We start from the raw sequence: 15,970 nt of genomic DNA, 5'->3' as shown, positions 1-15,970 counted from the left end.
AAACAATGGTGAATGCTTATCATTTTACATTTGTCCAGACCCATAGAATGCACAACACCAACAGTGAACCCTCGTCCAATGCGCACTGTTGTACTATTTACAATAGTACACTTCTGTGCTGTTTACAATAGCCAAAACACAGAAGCAATCTTAATGTTCGTTGAAAGATGATGGATAAAGAAGACCTAGGATATACACATGCAGTGGAATACTACTCAGCCACAAAAAGAATGAAATCATACCATTTGCAGCAACATGGATTGACCCAGAGATTCTCATACGAAGTGAAGTAAGTCAGACAGAGACAAGTATCATGATACCACTTGTACATGGGTTCTAAAAAATGATATAAGTATCAGTTCAGTTCAGTTCAGTTGCTCAGTCGTGTCCGACCCTTTGCGACCCCATGAATCGCAGCACGCCAGGCCTCCCTGTCCATCACCAATTCCCGGAGTTCACCCAAACTCATGTCCATCGAGTCAGTGATGCCATCCAGCCATCTCATCCTCTGTCGTCCCCTTCTCCTCCTGCCCCCAATCCCTCCCAGCATCAGAGTCTTTTCCAATGAGTCAACTCTGCATGAGCCGGCCAAAGTACTGGAGTTTCAGCTTTAGCATCATTCCTTCCAAAGAAATCCCAGGGCTGATCTCCTTCAGAATGGACTGGTTGGATCTCCTTGCAGTCCAGAGGACTCTCAAGAGTCTTCTCCAACACCACAGTTCAAAACCATCAATTCTTCAGTGCTCAGCCTTCATCACAGTCCAACTCTCACATCCATACATGACCACTGGAAAAATCATAGCCTTGACTAGACAGACCTTTGTTGGCAAAGTAATGTCTCTGCTTTTGAATATGTTATCTAGGTTGGTCATAACTTTCCTTCCAAGGACTAAGCATCTTTTAATTTCATGGCTGCAATCACCATCTGCAGTGATTTTGGAGCCCCCAAAAATAAACTCTGAAACTGTTTCCACTGTTTCCCCATCTATTTCCCATGACGTGGTGGGACCGGATGCCATGATCTTCGTTTTCTGAATGTTGAGCTTTAAGCCAACTTTTTCACCCTCCTCTTTCACTTTCAACAAGAGGCTTTTTAGTTCCTCTTCACTTTCTGCCATAAGGGTGGTGTCATCTGCATATCTGAGGTTATTGATATTTCTCCTGGCAATCTTGATTCCAGCTTGTGCTTCTTCCAGCTCAGCGTTTCTCATGATGTATTCTGCATAGAAGTTAAATAAGCAGGGTGACAATATACAGCCTTGACGTACTCTTTTTCCTATTTGAAACCAGTCTATTGTTCCATGTCCAGTTCTAACTGTTGCTTCCTGACCGGCATAGAGGTTTCTCAAGAGGCAGGTCAGGTGGTCTGGTATGCCCCTCTCTTTCAGAATTTTCCACAGTTTATTGTGATCCACACAGTCAAAGGCTTTGGCATAGTCAATAAAGCAGAAATAGATGTTTTTCTGGAACTCTCTTCCTTTTTCCATGATCCAGAAGATGTTGGCAATTTGATCTCTGGTTCCTCTGCCTTTTCTGAAACCAGCTTGCACATCTGGAAGTTCATGGTTCACGTATTGCTGAAGCCTGGCTTGGAGAATTTTGAGGATTACTTTACTAGCGTGTGAGATGAGTGCAATTGTGCAGTAGTTTGAGCATTCTTTGGCATTGCCTTTCTTTGGGATTGGAATGAAAACTGACCTTTTCCAGTCCTGTGGCCACTGCTGAGTTTTCCAGATTTGCTGGCATATTGAGTGCAGCACTTTCACAGCATCATCTTCCAGGATTTGAAATAGCTCAACTGGAATTCCATCACCTCCACTAGCTTTGTTCATAGTGATGCTTTCTAAGGCCCACTTGACTTCACATTCCAGGATATCTGGCTCTAGGTGAGTGATCACACCATCGTGATTATCTTGATCGTGAAGATCTTTTTTGTACACTTCTTCTGTATATTCTTGCCACCTCTTCTTAATATCTTCTGCTTCTGTTAGTTCCATAAAATCTGTCCTTTATCGAGCCCATCTTTGCATAAAATGTTCCCATGGTATCTCTAAGTTTCTTGAAGAGATCTCTAGTCTTTCCCATTCTGTTGTTTTCCTCTATTTCTTTGCATTGAAGTATACTTCTTTACAAAAGAGAAGTGGATTCACAGACAAGAAAATAAACTTATGGTTACCGAAGGGGAATGGGGAGGGATAAATGACCAGTTTGGGATTAACAGATACACACTACTGTAAATAAAAAGACAAACAAAGGGTTCTACTGTATAGCACAGGGAACTATACTCTGCTGCTGCTGCCGCTAAGTTGCTTCATTCGTGTCCGACTCTGTGTGACCCCATAGACGGCAGCCCACCAGGCTCGCCCGTCCCTGGGATTCTCCAGGCAAGAACACTGGAGTGGGTTGCCATTTCCTTCTCCAATGCATGAAAGTGAAAAGTGAAAGTGAAGGCGCTCAGTCGTGTCCGACTCTTAGTGACCCCATGGACTGCAGCCTACCAGGCTCCTCTGTCCACGGGATTTTCCAGGCAAGAGTACTGGAGTGGGGTGCCATTGCCTTCTCTGAAACTATAGTCAGTATCTTGTAATAACTTATAAAGGAAAAGGATATGAAAAATATATACATGTATGTATAACTAGCGATGAAGAATTGATGTTTTTGAACTGTGGTGTTGGAGAAGACTCTTGAGAGTCCCTTGGACTGCAAGGAGATCAAACCAGTCCATCCTAAAGGAGATCAACCCTGAATATTCAGTGAAAGGACTCCTGCTGAAGCTGAAGCTCCAATACTTTGGCAAAGAACTGGCTCACTGGAAAAGACCCCAGTGCTGGGAAAGATTGAAAGCAGGAGGAGAAGGGATCGACAGAGGATGATATAGTTGGAGGGCATCACCTACTTGATGGAAATGAGTTTGAGCAAGCTCTGTGAGTTGGTGATGGACAAGGAGGCCTGGCGTGCTACATTCCCTAGGCTCGAAAGGAGTCAGACACGACTGAGCAACTGAACTGAACTGTCACTTTGCTGTATGTGTGAAATTAACACAATAGTGTAAATCAACTACACTTCAATAAAAAAAGAAAGAAAAAATCCTATCTTTAGAACAGCGGGGGGTGGGGGGTTGGGGGTCGGGAGGGGGAAGAAGAAGGAACCCTGATGCTGATTATGGACTTTAGTTTACAGTAATGTATCAGTGTTAGTTCATCAAATGTAGCAAATAAAATGCACTAATACAAGATGTTGTCCATAGGGGAGGGACTTCCCTGGTCCAGTGGTTAAGACGCTGCCCTCTCAATGCAGGGGCACGTGTTCCAACCCTGATCAGGGAACTAAGATCCCATATGCTGTGTGGCTCAGCCAAGAGATTTTTTTTAAAAAGCAGGTGGTTGGGGGAGGAATTGTGTGTGTGCACTAGGGGAGTAAGGTACTGTGTGAGAACTCTGCACTCTCTGCTCAATTTTCCTATAAGTCTAAAACGGCTCTAAAAATATCAAGTTTATTTATTTATTTTAAAATGTTTATTTATTTTATTTGGCTGCACCGGGTCTCAGTCTCGGCATGCGGGATCTTCAGTTGCAGCGTGTGAGATCCAGTTCCCTTATCGGGGATGGGGCCTGGACTCCGTACACTGGGAGCACAGAGTCTTAGGACCACTGGACCACTAGGCAAGCCCTGAATATCAAGTTTGTCAATGAAAAACAACTTCAGGGACTTACTTGGCAGTCCAGTGGTTAAGACTCTGAGGTTCCACTTCAAGGCATGCAGGTTTGATCCTTGGTTGGGAAAGTTCTGCACACCATGGGGTGGGGCCAAAAGAGAAAAAAATTTGTAGGAAGGGTGCCAGTATATTGACCCACAAGAACAGTGACATGGTTACATTTTTTTTTCTTTAATTTACCCTGACTTCTTTTTTTAAATACAATTTTATTTGTTTATTATTTATTTTTGGTTGTGCTGGGGCTTTGTTGCTGTGAGGGCTTTTCTCTAGCCATGGCGACTGGGGGTTACACTCTACTTGTGGCCCCGTGGCCTCTCCTGTTGCAGGGCACAGGCTCTAGGGCACGTGGGCTTCAGTAGCTACAGGTCCCGGGCCCCAGAGCACAAGCTCGATTGTTGTGATACCTGGGCCATGTTGCTCTGTGGCACGTGGGATCTTCGAAGACCAGGGGGTCAGACTGGTATCTCCTGCATTGGTAGTGGATTCTTTACCACTGAACCACCAGGGAAGCCCCGCTGCAGGGTTTTATGGATTCACCGTCTAAACCGGCAAAATGCTGGGACCCAAAGCATATGCTTTCATGGGGACGGCAATCCAGCCCCAAGATGAAATATTATGCAGCCGTTAAAAGGCCAGAGAAGGTTGTTCATGGGAAGAAATCTGGGACATATTGTTATGAGGGAATCAGAAGGGCTGCAAAACAGCAGGGATGGATGGTATGATGCTGCTTCTATGAGGGGAAGGGAAAAGTACACACAAGCGCTTGTTTGGGTGAGGAACACTCTGGGAGGAGAAACGAAACGCTGGCTGGTGGCCTCCAGGGAGCCGGGGGGGGCTGGCGTCTCTCCTGAGCACCCCTTGGTATAGTTTACATGTGTGGCCTGAGTCTGTTTACCTATGGGAAAAAAAATAAACTGTAAAATATACTTTTAAAAGACTGCTGTGAAAAAAAAGGAGGGGCAAAATAAAAGCATTTGGATGGGTGTTGTGGGGGGAAATTTTAGGTCACTTCACAGGTTTGTTGCAGACCCTACTTTCGGGCTGAAAGCCTCTGGTGCCCCCCAGTGCCTGGCCCCTGTGGGGGCTCACACCTTTCCTGTTCAGAGTCCTGGGGCCCCCAGGGGTGAGACGTGGGCTGGCCTGGGGCCAGGACTGACAGAGGCCCTCGAGGCTCCAGGAAGACCCTTGGAGGCTTGGCTGGCTTCAAGTGGGGACCCGTGAGTGCCAATGTGGGACTGGCGGTCCAGCAGGACCTCTCTAGGTGCCACACCCAAGGAGGGCCAGAGCAGTGGAAGGAAGGGTGACTGGACGGGGGCCACTGGAGACCCCTGGTGGGGGGGTTGGTGTGCACCTCTTTCCCATGGCAGTAACTCTCCGGCCGGGGTGCTAGAATTGGCCAGTATCTCAGGCACTGAGGACTCCCCTGGGTTCTGAGCCCTGGATGTCGAGCCAGACAAGGTGATGGGTGTTCAAAACTCTTCCCTCCACTTCCAGACCCCTGAAGTGACAAACCAACCCAGCTTCAGGGTCAGGGGCTGGGATTGGCAGGGCGGGGGGTGGGTGGTGATGGTGGGCTGGGGCCCTACGCCCCCCAGTCCCCCAGCATGCATACTAAGTCGTTTCAGTCGTGTCCAACTCTTTGGGACCCTATGGACTGTATGTAGGCCACTAGGCTCCTCTGTCCATGGGATTCTCCAGGCAAGAATAGTGGAGTGGATTGCCATGTCCTTCTCCAGGGGATCTTCCCGACCCAGGGATCAAACCCAGGTCTCCTGAACCATAGGCAGATTCTTTACCGACTTAGCCACGCCCCCAACAGAACCCAGACAGGGATCCTTGGGTCCCCCTTTCCCAAGATCCCCCACCCTTCAGTTTCCTCCTTGCTCACTCTACGCTCCCCTCGGTGTGGTGACCCTGTGGGCATGGTGGTAGGTGCCCTTTTCGGGGGGCTCAGAGGAGTCGGGACCAGAAGTGCCTGCTATGGTGGGTGCAGGAGGGGTTCCAAGGTGTCTTCTTTGACAGGCTGGGTCCACCCGGGGCCATGCCTGACTCTGCTCACAGTCCACCCTGACCTGCCGCGTGGCTTCCCGGCTGGCATGGGAGGTTGCTCCTCGCTTCTTCCAACCCCACAGCCTTCACACCCTCTGTTCCCTCTGGCTGGAATGTCGTCCCTTCAGTCACCCCAGGCTGGTTTCTCCTGTTCCCGCCCCTCCCTGACTGCCCCCACCATGCCCACTGGCTCACGGTCCTGTTTCTTCCCACGTCACTTTAGTTCTCTCTCTCCAGCATAGTTCTGTGCAAATCACTTGTTCATTTACATGTTTGCTCATTTTACTGTTTTACTATACATACATATATATATATATATATATATATATTTTTTTTTTTTACCATTTTACTATTTCTTCCTCCAGACCAGATTTTGAATTCTAGGAAGCTGGGAGCCTCGTGGGTCTTGTCACCTGATGGGACCCCAGGCCCAAGACTCTGCCTGACATATGTGGGTACTTGGTAAAGATGTGTACGTCTTGCTTTTTTAAAGGAATTTTTTTTTTTAATTTCTGAGGTGGACCATTTTGAAAGTCTTTTTTTTTTTTTTTTAATATTTCCATATTTTTCTTTTTTAAATTTTTTTTAAATTTTATTTTATTTTTAAACTTTACAATATTGTATTAGTTTTGCCAAATATCGAAATGAATCCGCCACAGGTATACCTGTGTTCCCCATCCTGAACCCTCTTCTGTTGTTTTGTGTTCCGGGTTATTGGCCATAAGGCACGTGGGATCTTACTTCCCTGACCAGGGATCGAACTCACACCTCCTGCATTGGAAGGGGGAATCCAAACCACTGGACCACCAGGGAAGTCCAACACTTGTAAGTCTTGATTTTGAGACCCTCATTCACGGATGGTTCCTACCTGACCCTGCCTGCTCCCCACACCCTGCCGCCACCATCAACCATGGGGGTGAACTGAGTGGGTCCCCACTCAGAGCAGGGCTGGGCCACGTATTTACAGAGCCCTGCTGTGTTCCTAGGCTGGGCGCTGACCTGAGGGTGTAACAACTGGGATATGCCCCATGTTCCACTAAACAATACACACAGTGACGACGGGATTTAGAAGCTGGTAAATGCGATGGACAAAAATAGAAGAGGGCAAAGGGCATGTGGGGTGCTGGGCAGGACGCAGGTTCAGAGGCATGTCAGGAAGGCTTCAATGAGGAGGTGACGTTTGAATTTGGAACTGAAGGTGGTAACTGGGGAGCTGTAGGGGAGGGGACAGGTCAGGGTCTGGGCAGAGGGCATAGGCTGTGCAAAGGCCCTGGGGCAAGACTGTGTGGCTGGAGCAGAGTGAGTGAGGGGGAGAGAGGGAGGAGCAGAAGGCAAGGGAGGGACCTGGGAGTTTTACTCCCAGGGAGATGGGAGCCCTGGAGGGCTGTGGGCAGAGTGGGGCGGGACCTGACTCAGAGCAGGGCGGGGCCTGACTTGAGTGCAAACAGGGCTGCTGCTGCGGGGAAGACTGACTTGGGGGGCAAGCACAGAGCCGGGGAACAGGATGGGGTGAGTACGTGGGTCCAGGTGGTGCTGATGAGGGCAGCCCTGGGTTGGAGGGAGTGAGGTGTGGGTAGGTCCTGGATGGATTCTGGAGCCGGAAGGGTGTGAAAAGGGGTGAGAAGGCAGCAGATCAGCCTCCAGGTCCACTGCAGGGCAGATGGCTGGCCCGTGGGGCCTCCTCAAAAGCCTTATGTATCCCCCTAGCTCATGTCCAACACAACTTTTTACAGGAATTTGGGGTTTATAATTTTGCTTTTAAAATCTCTTGGCCGGGAGCACACATCCCTCCTCCCATTGGGTTGCTTTTGTTGTCACCATGGTGACCACGTGGGAAGTCTTTCAGAGGCAGTCTATAATGCTCTTTGCCAACGACAGCTAATAATAATAAAAGAACCAACACTGGGACTTCCCTGGTGGTCTGGTGGTTAGGACTCCATGCTTCCAATACAGGGGGCACAGGTTTGATCCCTGGTTGGGGAACTAAGATTCTCGCATGCTGCTCAGTGTGGCCCCCCAAAAAAGAGAACTAAGTGCCCACTGTGAGCTGGGCCCTGTGACATCACCTCCAGGGGCCTCGGTTTCCTCGTCTGTAAACAAGATTAAAGTGAAGAGCTCACTCTGGAGGGGGAAGGGCATGGGTTTCGAGGACTCAACAAAGTGACGAAATGAGCTAATGGTAACAAGGCCGCTGCAACTGTGCCCCGCCGGTGCTGGGAGGGCTGAAGATCGTCCTCCTTTTCTTTTGGATTGCTCTCATTTTCTTGGCCTGCAAACAGCTCAGAGACTTGGCCTGGGCTGGAGGGCTGGGTCAGTCCTTGCAGCCTTGTCCCCAGGGGTCTTCAGTCCTTGGATCTTCCTTGGTCCTCTGCCTGGGACACCCTTCTCCTTGGCGCACATCTGGAAAGCCCCTCATCCCCAGGTCCTCCCTTCGCCTCCTCCAGGAAGCCCTCCTAGTCCCCTCCAATGAGGCCCCTGCTCCTCCTCTGAGTTCCCCCTCCGCTCCAGTCCAGACCACCGGGGGCTGGGGATGGCTTGATCTAGGTGACTCCAGAAAGGCCCTCCAGTGCCCCACACTGGGGTGCTGCTGGGGCAGTATGTGGGGTTCCAGGTAGAACAGTGGGAGCACGGGGTGCTCTGCTTGGGGGCCATCCCCACGGGGCACCTCCCAGCCTGGTAAATGTTTATGGGGGAGGGGGCCTGTGTCTGGGGCTCCCTGGAGTCCAGTGAGCAGCTGCTCCCTCCTGCTCCATACTGGGGGGCCTGGCAGGCCTGCTCCAACCCTCATCCCCACCTGCACAGGGAAACTGAGGCTAGGAGGCAGGCTGGGGCTGGCTGGCCCTGAATGAGTTTTTCCTCCTCTCTGTGAGCCCTCGGACCTGGCACAGGGTTTGGGCTTCAGGAGAGCCAGACTGAGGAAAGCTGTGTGGGGGTGAGGTGGAGCGCCTAGGAGGATCTAGTTCCGGAAGCTACTGCGGTGTGGGGGGCCGGGAAGTGGCCAGCTGCGGGGCCTTGAACCAGAGCTCTTGGCAGCCCCGACACCATCACAGACACTGATTCTGAGAATCTGTCTACCCTGCTCCCCGATGCTACAGGCAGGCCAGATGGGAAGGTGTGGGAGGAGGGGCAGGGAGGCAGGGCTGCAGGGCCAGTGACCGGGGGGGCACCGGACTGAGCACGGCAGGCTCTGCCCCCTGCCGGCCACCGCAGGGACAGGCCAGGCTGGTCCCGGAGTCAGGGACCTGACCCCTACTCAGTGGGCATGGAAGGGGCGTTCCCGTGGGTGGAGCCACTTCCCCTCTTCAGGGAAGAGCTGAAGGAGGCTTGCACTCACATCCACTTGCCAGGTGGGGAAACTGAGGACAGAGCAGGAAAGAACCAAGTGCTGGGTCTCGAATGCAGGTCTGGGAGCCCTGAGGCCAGCCGGTCCCACAGCAGGGGTGAGGGGGGTATCGCCATTCTCTCTCAGAGACCCCCAAGTCCAGACCTGGGTACCTAGGCCTGGATGTGACCCCAAGTTGGCGCCTGGTCCCAGGCTACATGTGGACACTGGTGCCCACTCTGGGGTGGTGTGCTGGGTAGGGGCCATGTCTGTGCAGAGGGGCTCAGCGTGGCAGGTGGGGAGGCCGAGGGGGCAGGGCTGGGAGGGACCCGAATGGCTGTAAGGGGGTGCGGGGGCTGGGGTGTAAGCAAACAGTGGCAGCAAGGGCGGCCCAGCTGACAGCCACGGGGCTGGGGCTCCGTGCTCTGCTTCACAATCGGGTGAATTATTACCTGGGCTGGACACAGCATAAATGCAAGGCTCCAAGTTTGGCTTTCAACCGTATCAGGCTCCAGGAGAGAAGGAAGAGGAAGGAGGGTTGGGGCAGACACTGGGGAGGGCCACTCCTGCCATCCCTGGACCCCCTGGGGTACTCCTGCAGCGCCCAGACCCTCGCCAGGACGAGATCCCGCCCCGCAGGGTAGGCCCCGGAGAGCACTAATTTATGGCCCACTGAGGCGTGCTGGGACACGCAGGGCCTTCCTCTCTGGCTGCCAGGAAGAACTGAGCTGGTTGTGCAGAAAGCCCAGGACTGTGCCAGCATTCTGGGGCCGCCTGCATCACTGGGCCTGACAGGCGGCCGTGCGTGCGAGGCTGAGTCCCTCTTCTCGCGCTGGCGACGAGGGCCCCTGCCCTGCAGGCTCCCGGTGGCCCGTCACCCACCTGTCCCACCTGATGGGGACGGGGCTTGGGGGCCAGGCTGTCTGGGGCTCTCCGCTCCAGTGCCCAGGAATTTGGAAATGGGCCGTGCGTGGGGCCTGGGCGTGTTTTCCACATGCTGTTGGCTTTGGGGGAAGGCCCAGAGAGGGGCTGGCCTGCGAGCTGCAGGGGGGCCACAGGAAGGGCTGTGGGCTGCGGGGCCCAGTCCCCCCCCAACCCCCTCACTGTCAGTCCCCAAGGCCATTCGCAGAGAACTGGCTGAGGCCCTGCGACCTCTGCCTGACACCTGCTCCCACACAGGGGCCCAGCTGGCGCCGAGCCTGCCCCTTCAGGCACAGACCCAGACGCCTTATCTCCTGCTGCTTCCTCACTCCCTCCCACGTCCGCCCTGAGCCGCCCTGGCCTGTCACCCAGCCTCTGTCACCTGGACAGGGCTTCACCCTGGAGAATGACAGAGGAGAAGAGATGCACACAAATATACACAGGATTTATTATTTTTAGAAGAGTTTCAACCTGCCCGAGGTCCCGGGAGGCGCCAACGGGGCTCACACCTTGGGTTCTGCAAACACCTGCCAGCCCTCCAGCTGGCCCATCTTGACCAGTGCGGCCGTCAAGCCCATGTACGCACAGGCAGCAGCTCCGATCCCATAGCTGCGGGCTGCAGGGGAGGAAAGACTGGCATCAGACAGCATGCGGGGAGCGAGGCTCGCCTACGCCCACCCTGAGCACCGCCTGAGGACAGCCCTCCCTCCAAGCTCAGGCGGCCAGGGCTGGACCACATGCTCCTTAGGGATGGAGCCCTGGGGCCTCTGCCTTTGAAGGTGGGCGTGTGGAAACTGAGGCGGGAGGCGGGAGTCCAGGCTTTCAGGCGCGGGGGCGTGAGGGGACCAAGACCGCTGGCAGGTCTCAGTCCTGGCCAAGTCTGCCCTGTGGTCCATGAGGCGGAGAACGCAAGATGCCTGCGGCTTGAGAGGTGCCCTGGGAAGGGGGTTCTGCCTGCTGAGCGCTGGGCTCACACACCCCGTTGCAGGCTCAGGGGCGCAGGTCAAAGCCGGATCTCAGCCAAGGTCTCCCAGCAAAGGCCAGGAGGGCGTGGCACCCTCCCTCTCCGCCCGGCTGGAACCTTCCACAGAACACTCCAGCCAGCGGGATGGGGTGTTTATCTGCGTGTGGCCTCCATTTCTCCCTTGGCTGGCCGCCCCCACCGGCCAGGCTATGGGAGGCAGGAAGAGCGGTGTCTGCTTCCTATTCCAGGCGGCTCTGCTGTACCACGCTGGCCTGGGGCCTGGCCTCTCACAGGGGAGACATGCTCTTCTCCATGTGGGTGACCTCGGGCCACCTCATCTCCTTGGGGCCTTAGTGCCCCCATCTGGAAGGTGGGGATGGTGACAGCTGCTTCCCTGTGGGACCCTGGGTGTCAGCAGCTCCAAGCCAGCCCCGACTGCTCCCCCTGACGGGCAGTGACCCTGTGTTCTCTGACAAGACACGGCAGAGGGAGAGAGACATAAGCGAGGGCAGGCGGGGGCCCAGATGTATGTAGCGGGTTGGGACAGTGAGGGGCAGCCGTGCTGACTTCTCGGGGGAAGGGTGTTCTGGCAGAGGGCACAGCCATGCCAAGGCCTCAGGGTGCTGGAGGAACAGCGAGGAGGATGTGGAGCTGCAGCAGAGAGAGCAAGGCAGGGAGGGCAGGGTGGGAAGACAGCAAGTCCATGCAGGCCACGCTGAGCCATGGGGGCAGGAGGGTGTAGCGAGGTGGACGTGCAGTAGGTGCCTAAGCAGTGCTAAACTAGCTGGCAGCTGAGACTCAGAGGCGCGGGACCTCTTGCGGGCGCTGCCCTCTCCCCCGCCAGATGTACATTATGCACACCCACCCATGATGGGCAGAGGGAGGAGGGTTAGCAGAGGTCAGGGGCGCAGGGCTCACTCACTGCGCGCTCCCAGGATCAAGCCTCCGGCACAGCCTCCGATGAGGTAGTTGAGAGGGTCATCGGGCTTCTCGCGGACCTGGGCGCTAATGCAGGAGGTGAGGCCAAATATGGCTCCGATGGCGGCTGTGGGGGCAGGTGGGGCAGGATGGGCCCTGGTCTGAGTCAGGGGTCCAGACCAGTGCTGGAAGGGCCCCTGAGGAGAAGCCCAGACGTCATGCAGGCTTGCTCACCTGCGGTGAATGTGTACCGTCCCGTCCTTGCCACTCCCTCCAAGAAGGAGGTCGGGGTTTTGAGGGCAACGCTGTAGGCAGAGACAACGAGGCCTGCAGACAGAGAGGGACAGAAAGGCGGCCAGGCAAGTCAGCCCTGGGCCCTGGAGGGGGCAGGCCCCTCCCCAGTCCACAGCGCCGGCTCCTTGCATTCCCACGGCAACCACCAAGGTGGCTTGGGCAGGGTGGGCCAGGAAGCGGCTGTTACAGGGCTCACCTGGGGTCCCACAGTCGATGAGCTGGGATCTAACCTGGCTCTCCTGCTCCAAGGCCTGGGCTCTCACCCCCCTCATCCAGCCCACCCCACAGGGCACCAGAACACAGCCCCCGCTGAGGGTGGGCCGGGGCCTCGGTGGCTGGACCAGCACCCCAGCCCTGCTCCCTACTTCCAGCAAAGCTCTGTCCCTGCTGCAGGGCCCAGGGCTCCTGACGCCTCTTCTTGCCACTCCCAGACCCGACCCTCACCCGGGCTGGCTCAGCCTCACCACTCTGGTAAGCTCTTCCAACTCCACCGATGCCCCAGATGACCTGCCCCTGATGTTGGTTTTCACGTGTGAGGGGCCCTGGTGGGCAGCCAGGCCCAAGGCCCCACCCTGGGGTATGCTGAGCCAATGCCGACCCGCTCCGTGTGTCAGCCTCCTCAGCCAGACCCTCTTTGGTGGATGCGCAGACCTACCTGGCTGGCTCCCTGTCACCAGAACAGCCCAATACAGGGCTCCCCACCGTCCAGCTGACCTGCACCCCTCCTCTCCAGACAGACTCCCAGTGGGGCCCAGCTGCCAGCACAGACCTCCTGGGGCCAGCCCGTCCCAGACAAAGCAGAACCACCTCCTGCTGAGTGACAGGGCACCCACCCCCTCTCCTTCCTCAGGCCTGATGGGCTCAGTCCCCTCTTATTGCTTTGTTGGGGTGGGGGGGGGGCCCTCAGACAGGCAGAGAGACTACCTTGGTGCCACCCACCCGGCAGAGCAGCCTGGAAGACCGGAGGATCTGAAGGCCAACCACCTTCACTGATGCCCCAGGACGTGGGCCCCACCCAGTCTCCAAGTGCCCAGCTTCTGCAGACCCAGCAGCTGGCGTGCTGCACTCCCCCACCACGACCTTCCCAGCTGAGCAGCAGCCCTCCAGCCCTGCTGAGGTTCAGCTCACAAGAGCTGTGGGGGATTTGTCACAGCGGACAGGGGCAGTAACCTTGGGAGCAACTCCGAGGAGGGCCAAGACGGCCAACCCATTTCCCAGACGGGCAAGCCGAGGCCCAGGGATGAGGGGAGAGGAGCTGCATATACAGAGGATACCCGTACGCCAGGTGCCCACTTGGGGGCTGCCCAGGTCCAGTCCTTCCCCATCCCACGCTGAACCCTAGTGTCCCCGCACTCCTCAGAGGCTGAAGGCTGGGAAGGAGGGAGCGGGCCAGAGTCTGGGGCTCCCCCTGCCCGCACTGTCCCAGCAAGCCTCCTTCCTCAGTTATTCTCTCATACGAGGCCCCCACCCCTACCTCAGCTTGTAAAGACTTAATCAGAGCAGCTCCCCACCCTGTCTGGAACCTGGGGATGCATGATCTCTGGACGACCCTTTGAAGAGGAACCACAGACAAGGTTCAGTGACAGCCCCCAAACTGCAGTGAGTCCTGGGGGAGAACCTTATTGATCCTACCCCCACATGCCTGCTTTCCTTATATCTCAGATAGTAAAGAATCTGCCTGCAATGCAGGAGATCTGGGTTCAATCCTTGGGTCAGTAAGATCCCCTGGAGAAGGAAATGGCAATCCATTCCAGTATTCTTGACTGGAGAATCCCATGGACAGAGGAGCCTGGCGGGCTACAGTCCATGGGGTCACAAAGAGTCAGACATGACTAAATGACTAACACATACATACCACATGCCTGCGACCCTGGCCGAGGGACACCGAGTTGCCAGGCCACATCGGGCACAGAAGGCACCCCAGCATCCTACGAGCCCTCAGAAGTCCTTTAACTGGGAAGGGATGACCTGGAAGCCACTGGATTATCCCAAGGTCAAGGAGTGTCCGTCCCCCCAACAACAATCATTTAGTAGATGACATGCCAGCCAGCTCCCCCGGCCCACTTAACTCCTCAGACACTATAGCCACCACCACCCACCCCCTCAGCACTCGAGGGTCTCCACTGACTTGGCCCCTTCCACAGGTTCCTGTCACCCCCTCAAAAGACCCCCTCCTCAGCCCCTATGCCAGCTCCTGGCTCCCCATCAGTCTTCTGAAGTGACTTCCAGACACTTCACATGAATGAATGAATGCACATTCATTCATTCAATTCTCACATTCATTCACTCACTGTCACTGTACCTTCATTCACTCATTTGTAAAGTCATTCATTCATTCCTAGTTACTACCTTGCCTTCCTTCCCTCGCTCATTCCATCACCCAGTTCCTGTGTGCTCACAATGTGCTGGGCTGGGTTAGAGCCTGGTCCCCTGCCTTCAAAGGGGCTCACCATCCCAGAGAACTCAAGTGTGAATTCTCGCTGTAGAGTGCTGAGCGGAGGCAGGGATGGAAGAAGGGAGGAGGTGTGGGAGGACAGAGGAGCATGTGTGGGAAGACCCACAGGCCTCCTTGCAGGGCTCCTGGAAATCAGTGACCGCCCCACAAATCCGAGTCTCTCCATGACCACAGGACATAATGCCTCTGTCAAAGGTTTCCACCTGCAACCCCTCAAACACCCTCCAACAAGCTCCTCCACACTCCATTCAAGCAGACGCCACAAACACCCAGCACCCAGGGATTTTGACTACCCCAGTGATCAGCTTGTCACAGGTATCACAACCTCCCAGGGCCCAGGAACCCTGCTAGCTCCCCCGCCTCTCCTCGCAACGTCTATCTCACACCAGGGGTCCCCATGGCCGGCTCAGACACTCCAAAGAAGACCATGTACCCACTCCGCGAGATTCTCAGCCCTCATGGGACCCTCTCGGACCCTGTTATCTCTCTGCTCCCTCTGCGTTAGTCCGACAATCCCACAAAGTCTATCTAGTACGACAGCCCCGCCAGCGTCCCAAGGCCACCCCACATGCCCCGACGACGACTACTGCCACCGCGTGAGGTCCGCAGCCCCTGCAGAAAGCCCTCGGGCAGTCCCCAGTGATCTGACGGCCTCCCTGCGCCCTATAACCTGGGGACTCGGCCGGTGCTCACCAGCTGCACCACCGATACTGGTGGTGGCGTAGGTCTTGCGGTGGCATTCGGTGCCTTCGGGGATGTCCCAGTACTGGCGAAGAACCGTCTTAGCCATGACAGCACAGCCTTGGTCCTGCACCTTACCACCCGGCTGCTCCTGCGGCCAAGGACGGACGCCGCTGACTCTCGCGAGACTTCCTGGGCGGCGCGCGCAGCCTCTAGCGCGGGCGGGACAGCAACAAGTGAGCAACTTTATTGAGCGCCGCGTACGTGAACACGGGTTGCGCTCAAGTCTTGGAGTCGGGATGGGAGTAAAGGAAGAACACGTGCACCACTGGCCGATTTCTGAAGGGGGAAACTGACCAGGATCAGTGAAAGCAGTTGTCGTTATTTCAGGTCAGAAGATCCTGGGTCAAGAATAGTGTGAACCCCGAGACGTAGGACCTAACTAGGGGCGGTACTATCAAAGGTACTAAGCCTATCCACAAGGCAGAGAGGAGACCGCGGAGCCAAACTCTACTGGAGCGAGACGTCATTATGGGGCGGGAACACGGAGGGATGTGGCCACTCCCAGCGCCAGTATCTGTGGGGAGGTGTGGTCACGCCCAATGGCCAGTTTTAAGCCTAGTTAACGGAGAAGGCTGGAGAAGGCAATGG

General features: G+C 55.4%; 1 protein-coding gene across 1 annotated transcript; it reads right to left on the bottom strand.

The window, feature by feature from the left end:
* Window positions 1–10,431: 10,431 nt before the first annotated feature.
* Window positions 10,432–15,481, bottom strand: NDUFA11 (NADH:ubiquinone oxidoreductase subunit A11). The gene is made up of 4 exons (NM_175718.2): window positions 15,332–15,481; window positions 12,124–12,216; window positions 11,894–12,016; window positions 10,432–10,623 (listed from the first exon to the last, which is right to left on the bottom strand). Exons 1-4 carry the CDS (start codon window positions 15,426–15,428, stop codon window positions 10,511–10,513), a joined length of 426 nt encoding a protein of 141 aa, NP_783649.1. The 5' UTR covers window positions 15,429–15,481; the 3' UTR covers window positions 10,432–10,510.
* Between the last annotated feature and the right edge of the window lie 489 nt (window positions 15,482–15,970).

The sequence above is a fragment of the Bos taurus genome, chromosome 7 (genome assembly GCF_002263795.3).
Source record: "Bos taurus isolate L1 Dominette 01449 registration number 42190680 breed Hereford chromosome 7, ARS-UCD2.0, whole genome shotgun sequence".
NCBI classification, from domain to species: domain Eukaryota; kingdom Metazoa; phylum Chordata; class Mammalia; order Artiodactyla; family Bovidae; genus Bos; species Bos taurus.
The sequence above is the reverse complement of the archived record's forward strand: the minus strand, read 5'-3'. Positions and strand labels throughout refer to the sequence as shown.

Coding starts and splice junctions, on each gene's coding strand:
- NDUFA11 (NM_175718.2), bottom strand. CDS start 15,428: ATGGCTAAGACGGTTCTTCGCCAGTACTGGGACATCCCCGAAGGCACC. Junction 12,017..12,123: donor ACGGTACACATTCACCGCAG/GTGAGCAAGCCT, acceptor CTGCCCCCACAG/CCGCCATCGGAGCCATATTT. Junction 10,624..11,893: donor CTTGATCCTGGGAGCGCGCA/GTGAGTGAGCCC, acceptor CCTCCCCTGCAG/CCCGCAGCTATGGGATCGGA.